At 36.4% G+C, this 10,660-nt stretch overlaps 1 protein-coding gene across 1 annotated transcript; it reads left to right on the top strand.

Annotated features, from left to right (window-relative positions):
- The first annotated feature begins 907 nt into the window (after positions 1–907).
- LOC139848941 (protein trichome birefringence-like 19) lies at positions 908–2,213 on the top strand. Its single transcript, XM_071838622.1, has 2 exons — positions 908–1,345; positions 1,452–2,213. Exons 1-2 carry the CDS (start codon positions 908–910, stop codon positions 2,211–2,213), a joined length of 1,200 nt encoding a protein of 399 aa, XP_071694723.1.
- The last annotated feature ends 8,447 nt before the right edge of the window (positions 2,214–10,660 follow it).

A 10,660-nucleotide genomic window follows, 5' to 3' on the forward strand; every position in this document is an offset into this window, starting at 1 on the left:
TGGATTGAAATGAAATTATAAATTATAAGAAACAACGGTTGCTTACCCTTCAAGTACGTTAACGTTTTATGAAGATTGGGTCCGATCTTTAATTTTACGTAGCAATTATAGCTTTCGATTGCTTACTAATTTATCATATACTCAACATAAATAATTTATTTCTAATTTGATGCTTCATCACACAGGTAACAGTACTAGCAGGGACGTGATTTAACAAATTTTATAGAGGACCCTAAATTATTCTTATATGTACTGAGTATTAGTTTCAACCTGATAAATATTTATACTGGTATGATTTGATGTTAATTTATGATATAGTCCGATGATTGAGTTGTGACATGTTCGCAAGAAGTTTCGGGTTCTAACCTCATTACATATCTTAGGGTGGCTAGTTGAAAAGGGTTAAAAACGATACTGAATAAACCGGTTAAGCAGTGTTCTTCATGGGTAGTGTAAACACGTAAAACCTTATTCGTTTATCCTATAAGTATGTTGATACGATGTTAAACAAAATACGCTACATATCTATGCATACATATATATATATGCACGACCGTAACCCTATATAATTTTACACGAATAATGTCCTAAACAGAACTGTCTCAAGCCAGAGGGAGCCAAAAGGCCCTTTGGTATGCTAAGGATCTATGCATACATATATATGCACTAATATCCGTATGCTAGATCTGGATATGCTATTGACTTTGTAGAAGACGTATTACACCACTTAAATGCGATTTTTTGTTTCGTGGTTTTAAAGAAATTTCTTGAAATGAAATGATCATGTCTCTTTACAACGAACAGGACAAGGGATACAAGTCATTAAGCTAGCTATAAATACGAACCAAGATATTAAAGCAATATTTCAAATCAAACACAATCACATTTTCTAACACCATAACCATCCATGAAGCCTCAAAGAAAAAAAACCACTCCAAAACTAACAACATACATTATAGTTGCAGCCCTTTTTGTTACCGTTGCTCTTACATACTATCGTTTTATTCGTAGCCACCACCTCCCAGCCAATAAAAAAGATGTGGCGATAGGTGGTGGTGGTGATAACGAGTCCTGTGATTTGTATTCAGGCGAATGGGTCGAGAATCCTGAGGGGCCTTATTACACGAACGAGACATGTTGGACGATACAAGAGCATCAAAATTGTATGAAATATGGGAGACCGGATCGAGATTTCTTAAAATGGAAATGGAAACCTAATGAGTGTAATTTGCCATTGTTTGATCCGTTGTACTTTTTGGAGATGATGAGGGGGAAGTCTCTTGCATTTGTTGGTGATTCTGTTTCAAGAAATCATATGCAATCTCTCCTTTGCCTCTTGTCAAGGGTATAATTGTCCTTTTAACTTCTTTAAATACTTTAAACACCTATGTGTGCATATGTAGGTTTATTTGGCTTATACTAAAGATATAGTTTGGTTTGATTATATCCAGGTTGCATATCCGAATGATGTTTCCAAAACAGATGACCACAATTTCAAACAATATGAGTACCCGGAATACAATTTCAACATTTCAATTTTTTGGTCTCCATTTTTAGTGAACACTGAAAAGAGACAAGATGCTACCCAACCATTCGAACTCTACCTTGACGAATTCGATCAATCTTGGACGTCAGAAATCAAAAACTTCAACTACGTCATCATCTCAGCGGGCCACTGGTTTTTGCGGCCCACAATGTTCTACTCGGATCGTAAAGTAATAGGTTGTCTCTATTGCTCAGATACTACCATCCGCCACCGCTCTGTTACCTTCGGGTACCGTAGAGCGTGGCGGACTGCTTTTCGAGCAATAAATAGTTTAAAAAATTATAAGGAAGTTGTTTTCTTTAGATCTTTTGCACCATCACATTTTGAAGGTGGAACATGGGATAATGGTGGGAATTGTATAAGAACAAAACCTTCTACGAGTAAGGAGAGTGTGCTGGCTGATATTAATTTGGAAATGTACAAGAGTCAATTGCAAGAGTACAAAATTGCGGAGCATGAAGCGCGAAAAAAGGGGGTTAAATTGCGTTTAATGGATATGACAAAAGTTATGCAAATGAGACCTGATGGGCATCCTAGTAAATATGGTCATGCACCAGATCAACAAGTTGAAATGCCTAATGATTGTGTGCATTGGTGCTTGCCTGGTCCTATTGATACTTGGAATGATTTCATGATGGAGTTGATTAAAAGAGAAGAAGATTATTAATATATAGCCATGTTTGCTTCCTTAAGTTGCACATTGTGCCCCTTTAATGTGTTCGAAGTAGTTTAAAATGATCATGTTATATTTGTAACATGAGACGAGCTTTCTCTTTAATAAAATATATATATATAGAGTGAGTAAATCTTGTTTGAAGTAAAATTGATGGTGAAAATCACGTAGTGAGTACTTTTTTTTAATCGGATGACTTAAATATCAACCATCTGATGATTATGATGGAGATGTGAATTGACCAGTGATACAACTATTTCAGTTATGTTTTTTTATACCGCTGATGTTTTATTAACTATCAAAATTTAATAAATTCATCAAAATAAAGGTTAAATACATTATCATGTATGTTAATGCATAAATTTGAATTTTTTTTTTTTTTTTTTTTTTTTTTTTTTTTTTGACAAATATAACGACAACTTTAATAAAAAACGAAAAACGTTTTTGAAAATAAAACGTCTCCAACGAATATTACAACGGAGAAACCCAATGAGGTTCGTACCTAGAAAGCGGTAATACAAAAAGGACTATCTATACCGAGTTTCATCTGACTGTAGAAACGTATACGAGCTAAAATCAAATGCGGGCCAACTAAAATCAAAAAGCCCACTAAACACCAAATTAGACACACCAAAGCCCCACAATAGCTTTCCATAACAAACTGTTATGACTAATTTTAGATGCAATTTGTATCTAGACATCAGGAGTATATAAAAGGCAAATGATCCGAAAAAGTAACCTAAGTTACTCATTTTGACAATCAAGGTAACCCCCAATTTGCAAGCTTGAAAAGGATTTCAATTTTTTTTTTCTCAAGAAAAGGACTACGATTTGAAAAAGTGTTAAATTGGGGTAATTTTCGTCAAATTCATTAACGATTGTTAGTCAAAAATACAAGACTGGTCCCTGAAATTTCTTAAAAATTGTATCATCGGTCCTATTTATCATCTTCATTAAAAAAAATAATAATAATAATTCCTAATGTTTAAATCAAAGCCCAACCGTGTATTTTTAAAAAAAATGAAGAGGACTGATGATAACCATGTTTGTACCTTTAAAGCTAATCTTACAAAATGAAGAAGACCGGTTAAATAACCCCCAAATTAAATAACACGTATGAAAACCTTAAAATTGACATTCAACGATGAAGAATAGCCAGAAGTGTTACTCCAGCAACGATTCCACGACAAGATTTGAAATTGAAAACACGCTACTCGGTTGTACAAGATACAGATCTAAAAACGATGTTATTGCCGGAATCGAGTAAGAACCAGATCGAAAAACGACGTTGATGTCGAGATCCGATACCGTTCAAAATCAGTTACAAAAATATATTAGGAATTTAGATTATTAAAATTAGGTGCTTGGCATGAAGAATGTGTATCTCAGGCTCTCAAACTTCTGAATTTGTCTTTTTATAACGGGAAGGACATCAGCTCGTATCTACAGAAAATCGATGCAGGTGATATTGTTAATGAATTGACGAAGATTACCCCAATTTAACACTTTTAAAATCGTAGTCCTTTTCTTGAGCAAAAATAAAATTGAAATCCTTTTTGGGCTAGGCAAATTGGGAGTTACTTTGATTGTCAAATTGAGTAACTTAGGTTACCTTTTCGGGCCATTCGCCCGTATATAAACCCTCTCCTTGCTTAGAATGGAAGCTAACCTTTGTGTAATACCTCGTCAGAATCCACTAATGGTGTATCAACTCCGGTCTCACAGTTTAGCGGTCACGCCCTCTATATGAGACGTTTCCGAAAAGTATTCGTTCGCATTAATTATTAAAGCAAAGTCATTTATTAAAGAAAACGTAACTTGAAAGTATTTGACATAAATGACTAACGTAAATGAACCCAAAATATCTCAATAAGTAAATAGTTTAGATGCGAATAATTGTTCTTCAAATAAAGACTTTAAAATATGCTGGACACCGTCCAGTTCTAGCAGCAGACAGCATAACAACTTCTGTATAGCAGAAGCACTACCTCTATGGACCTGAGATAAAACATGCAAAACGTCAACGAAAAACGTTGAGTGAATCTACAGGTTTAGTAAAGCATTTCGTAAGTTACGCCACAAGATTTTATGAAAAACATCGTAAGAAAAGTATACATTATCATGAGCACTTGATTATAAAGCTTTAACCTTTGCGTATAGTCTAAGCGATACACCGATCAAGTGTACGAGTAACAACAAAATAAGCACCAGTTATGTTGCGGTGAGGTTTGTCAAACCTAACGGTACCGTCCCTATAAGTCGAGCTTACAAAGTAACTAATATAATCAAGCTAAGGGACTTTTGATCTGAACTCATATGTATATGTTTAAGTTACTTGTGCCTAATATGTAAAACATTTGTAAAAAGCATGTATCTCATCCCTCTAAAAACATAGTAGGGACTGTAGACTCACATTAGCAAGAGCACCTGAAATATCTTAGCAAAACGTACTGTAGTCAAACAATCTCGACCGAACAACGCAACCTAATCATGTAAGTCACCTTAAGTATACACATATAAGCCATACTATGTCAACCTATAGTGTACGCAAAGTCCTAGTGCTCAGACTGACTCAACAAACAAGTAAAAGTCAACTAGTCCAAGCAAGTCAACCAAAGTCAAACCAAAAGTCAACTCGATCAAAGTGGTCAACTAAAGTCAAACATCTCAGTAAGTCATGCAAACATGATCAACATGTCAAACCTAGGTCAAGTATCACTTTACAACTTATATATATATATATATATATATATATATATATATATATATATATATATATATATATATATATATATATATATATATATATATATATATATATATATATATAAGCAAATTGCACATTCGCAGTTTAAAGCATGCCTTCGAAATACGTACATCGTCGAAAGATTCAACTATAGCTCATAGCACATAAATCATAAAATTATGACCAACTCCAGATCACATCTATACGTAAAATCGATTCCAAAAAGTTCGGCCAAAGCCTCATACAATAGTTAAAAGTCAAAAGTCAGAAGTCAGAAGGGGTCTAGTTACAGTTTACTAAATCAGTTTCAGCACGCGCATCAGTTTTGAAATATTTCTCAGAAAATATAGAAAATAGATTTTGAAGAACGGCCAATTGGAGTCATCTCAAAACATTCCAAAATTTTAGTGGTAAAATAATCAAAGACATCTATTTAGCCAATTCGTACAGTTTAATCAATCTTTACAGACCTTCCAGTTTTGTTCATCAAACAGACATGTCACTTAGACGAGCATATATCTCATGGCAAATCATGTTTTCGCAAGTTTGCATATTAATGAAATATGTCAAGTAACATATAAAATAACATATTTCAGAAGATCAAAGTCTCATTCAACTCCTAGTTCACTCTAGCAATTTTTGTTTAACATTCAAATCAGTTTCAGCTCACTAAACAATACGAATCTTCGTTTTAACATATCGGAAGCATTACAAAAGCGTTTAACGTAAATCTTAAGTCTAACATGTATGGTTTTTCGCAAGGAATACAATAATACACTTTTCATTAGCCAAATAACAAAGTAATCAAGTCAGAAAATTCGTATTGCGAGCATAACCTAGTCAAAACTTCGATTAAGCATATCTTGAGCATACGATAACGAAATCACGCAAAATCAAAGTCTAAAATTAATAAATTTTCGATTTCTATCCATATAAACATAATAAAATATCAGTTCATAAGTCAATTTTATCAGACCTACAGGATACAAATTCATTTTTCATGCAAACATCACCAATCGAGAAATCAAACGATAATTAACAACACAAAACATCATTAATTGAGCATTAGACTCTAATACACTATATAATTGCATAAAAATCTGAATTATAGAAATTAGGGTTACTAGTTATACCTTAAAATCACGAATTGCTAGTACGTACGCGTAGGGAACGACACAAGGAACAACGTTCGTGCACGGGGTTTGATCTAATTTTGAGTTTTGAGGGGGGTGGTGGTGTGATGGTGGCCGATGGTTCCAAGGGGGAGAGGGGAGGAGAAAATCGGCCAAAAAATAAGAATGAGGGTTTCTCACGTGATCTAGCCTTTTATATATCCGGTTAGGGCCTCAAATTAAATAATTAAAGTCCAATACTAGCAAGCATGAGTCCAAAATAGAAACACAAAGGGGCTAGGGGGTGGTCGGCCGAATGGCCCTATCATGGGGTCTAGGGCTCGTTTTTGCTTAACTCTTGGTACGCGCGTGGTCCGTTTCGAGTGCCGTTAACCGTATCGGGTCTCCGGAACATTAACTAGTCGTTGAAACGCAATCACCGAGTTTAATTCATTAAATAAATAATAAATTAAAAATAATTTTCGTAAAGTAAATAATTATTGAAAATAATTATTTTGTCGTTTTTCTGAGTTCTGTAAACTGAAAAGCTTTCTAGGCGATTAATTTAATCGTAACGTTTTCTAATTATTTCGCTATCCGAAATAAGTCCATAAATTAATATAACATATTAATTCAAGTAATCCACTAGGATCAAATATGCATTTAGTCTTATTAAACACACAAAGTCTAAGTAAACATCGTTAAATACATAACGGACAAGTAACGATAGTAAACGGAAAAAGTCAGGTTGTTACATTACCCACCTGTTATGAAAAATTTCGTCCTGAAATTTTAGTGCTCATCCGTCGTAGTCGTCTCCTCGAGAAACAGTTGTGGATACTTCAGTCTCATCTAATCTTCACGCTCCCACGTGAATTCTGGTCCTCTACGAGCATTCCATCTAACCTTAACGATCGGAAATTCCTGAACCAACCTTCGAAACTAAGGAAGACGTTTCTGAAGATGAAGCATTAAGAAGGACAATTTCCAAAAATGAAGAACAGATAGCATTAGTAACCGCTACTGAAGAATCAGAATTTCAGGAGAGATATGACTCGTTAGACCGAAAGGAGATAGCTAGAATGAAGCCATCTATCGAGGAACCTCCAGAATTGGAATTAAAGAAGTTACCCGACAATCTAGAGTACGCATTCTTAGAAGGAGAATCGCAACTCCCCGTAATCATCTCAAAAGACCTCACGCCACAAGATAAGGCGAAATTGATTCAAGTTTTGAAATCACATAAGAAGGCAATTGCTTGGAAGATCTCCGACATAAAAGGAATCAGTTGCACTCACACGATCTTCATGGAAGATGATTTCAAACCATCAGTTCAGAGGCAAAGAAGGGTCAACCCTATGATTCAAGAAATCGTCAAGAAAGAAGTAATCAAACTTCTGGACGTCGGTCTGATCTATCCCATTTCCGATTCACCATGGGTTAGTCCTATTCAAGTGATACCCAAAAAGGGAGGGACGACCGTAATTCAAAATGAGAATATTGAGCTTATTCCAACACGGGAGGTCACCGGTTGAAGGGTTTGCATAGATTATCGTAAGCTAAACGATGCAACCCGAAAAGATCATTTTCCATTACCTTTCATCGATAAAATGTTGGAACGTCTATTAGGAAATGAGTACTATTATTTCCTTGACGGTTTTTACGGCTACTTTCAGATTACCCTCGATCCAAAGGACCAAGAGAAGACAACCTTCACCTTTCGTTATGGAACATTTGCCTATCGACGCATGCCCTTTGGGTTATGCAATGCACCAGCTACATTCCAGTTATGCATGGTAGCAATACTCCACGACATGATTGAACGTTGTATGGAAGTCTTCATGGACGAATTCTCAGTCTTTGGAAGTACCTTTTATTGGTGCCTTTCTAACCTTGACAAGATGCTCACCCGGTGTGAATTCAAATTTAGTTCTGAATTGGAAAAAATGTCACTTCATGGTTAAAGAAGGGATAGTTTTAGGACATAAGATTTCAAAAGCAGGAATAGAAGTTGATAAGGCTAAGATTGAGACCATAACCAAACTTCCAGAACCTACCACAGTAAAAGCGGTAAGGAGTTTCCTTGGACACGCCGGTTCTTATCGACGCTTCATTAATGATTTCTCAAAGGTCACACGAGCTCTCACTCATCTCCTCGGAAAGGAAGTTCCATTTGTCTTCGATGAGGAATGTATTAAAGCATTCAACTATCTGAAGGAACAACTAACACATGCACCCATCATGATAGCTCCTGATCGGAGTTTACCATTCGAAATCATGTGTGATGCAAGTGACTTCGCAGTTGGATCTGTACTCGGACAACGGACATATAAGTACTTTCATCCAATCTATTACGCCAGCAAAACCTTAACCGGAGCTCAAGAGAATTACACTACCATGGAAAAGGAGTTGCTAGCTGTAATATTCGCCTTCGAAAAATTCCGTTCCTATCTCATCCTGTCCAAAACTACGGTTTATACAGATCATTCAACCCTTAAATATCTATTCACTAAGCAAGATGCTAAACCAAGACTGCTATGATGGATCTTACTCCTTCAGGAATTTGATATTGAAATTAAAGATAAGAAAGGAGCAGAGAACGTCGGATAAAACCATCTTAGTCGTTTGGAGAACCCGGTGATGGAACAACTAGCTGAACAAGATATCAGAGATAAATTTCCGAAAGAACAACTTATGAGTTTAGGACAAGCTCATATAGGATCACAATTCACTGATACCCCTTGGTATGCCGACATGGCCAACTACCTAGTTGTTGGAGTAGTACAAAAGGGAATGAGCACATCCCTAAGAAGGAAGTTCTTCAGGGATGCCAAGTACTACTACTGGGAAGACCCTTACCTGTTTAGAATTTGCCCTGATCAGATAATCAGGAGATGCGTAGATGAAAAACAAGGAGCAAGGATTCTTCACCAATGTCACCACGGACCAAATGGAGGTCATCATGGAGCAAACTTAACCGCAAGAAAAGTCTACGAATCAGGATTTTATTGGCCGTCTATATTCCGAGATGCGCAAGAGCTTGTAAAGCGTAGTGACGCATGCCAAAGACAAGGTATTATCTCTATAAAGAATGAGATGCCTCGGACTAATATCCAAGTTTGCGAGATCTTCGATATAAGGGGATTAGACTTCATGGGGCCATTCCCAAAGTCTAATGGGAAAGAATATGTCCTTTTAGCAGTAGATTACGTCTCCAGATGGGTGGAAGCCCAAGCATTTCCAACCAATGATGCCAAGGTCATCACCAACTTCCCGAGGAGACTCTTCTGCCGATATGGAGCTACCCACACTATAATAAGTGATAGAGGCACACACTTCTGCAATACCCAATTTATGAAGGTGATGCAACAATACGGAGTTACCCACAAAATGTCAACTGCCTATCATCCGCAACCTAACGGACAAGCAGAGGTCACCAATAGAGAACTCAAGAGAATTCTAGAATGCACCGTCGGCCATCATGGAAATAAATGGGCTGAGAAACTAGACGATGCTCTGTGGGCATTCCAGACTGCTTACAAGAATCCTCTAGGGACTACACCCTACCGCATGATCTATGGAAAAGCCTGTCACCTTCCGCTAAAACTCGAATATAAAGCTCTCTGGGCACTGAAGACCTGCAAGCTCGATCCCTCAGTTACCGATAAGCATCGAAAGATGCAGATGAATGAACTTGCTGAATTAAGAGACTGATATGGCCGAAACGGACGGTTTTATTTGTGCGGTGTCGTTAGGTCGCAACACGCCAGAATCAACCACCAAGAGAGAGGGGGGGGTACTATTTTAAATTTATATTTAGCGGGTCCTAAATGGTAATACTCCTTATTATAAGTAAGGGAAGTATGACCTATAGTCGTATTTTTAAGATATCAGTAGAATCAAACCTATATTAAAGCTTAAGATAGTTATGAAGGAGTAGTGGTTACCTAATTTTTGAGATATTCTAGTTTATAAGATAGATAAAGTAAATGCGATAAAATTCATGATTCATATAAAGTTAAAACAAGTGCATACGATGATTTCATCAATTATTCTGCCTAGATTATGGAATGCTGGCTTATGAATAGGCAGAGGCCTTGTATTCATTACACTGGTCCTAAACGCCCCTGTCATAAGACATGTCACTTGGTAATGTGATAGGCTTGAAGATTATGAATAGACAGCAACGTCCCTTACCCCCGACGCCCGTGCAGTCTGACTACAAGCATACACGTTCAAACGGCTCATCCAATTGAGCGACTCGGTTGGGTGACGTATTAACATTCCACAAAGGTCTAACATTCTTAAGCATAAAAGAATACAGGGTTTACCATATCCGAGAGACGTGATGTGTTTCAATGCTTTCGTTAATAATTGGTTTTAAAAGATAGTTATGAAATGTCCCGTTCATATCGATTATAAACGTTCCATATTAATTGATTTTGTTGCGAGGTTTTGACCTCTATATGAGACGTTTTTCAAAGACTGCATTCGATTTTAAAACAAACCATAACCTTTATTTTATCGATAAAGGTTTAAAAATATTACGACGATTATCAAATAATGATAAACTAAAATATAGC

This window comes from Rutidosis leptorrhynchoides, chromosome 5 (assembly GCF_046630445.1).
Source record: "Rutidosis leptorrhynchoides isolate AG116_Rl617_1_P2 chromosome 5, CSIRO_AGI_Rlap_v1, whole genome shotgun sequence".
In the NCBI taxonomy this organism is placed as follows: Eukaryota; Viridiplantae; Streptophyta; class Magnoliopsida; order Asterales; family Asteraceae; genus Rutidosis; species Rutidosis leptorrhynchoides.

What these genes read in the sequence shown, in the direction of transcription:
- LOC139848941 (XM_071838622.1), top strand. Translation starts at nt 908, where the DNA reads ATGAAGCCTCAAAGAAAAAAAACCACTCCAAAACTAACAACATACATT. An exon ending in TCCTTTGCCTCTTGTCAAGG is followed by an intron (nt 1,346 to 1,451) that starts GTATAATTGTCC and finishes GATTATATCCAG; the next exon opens with GTTGCATATCCGAATGATGT.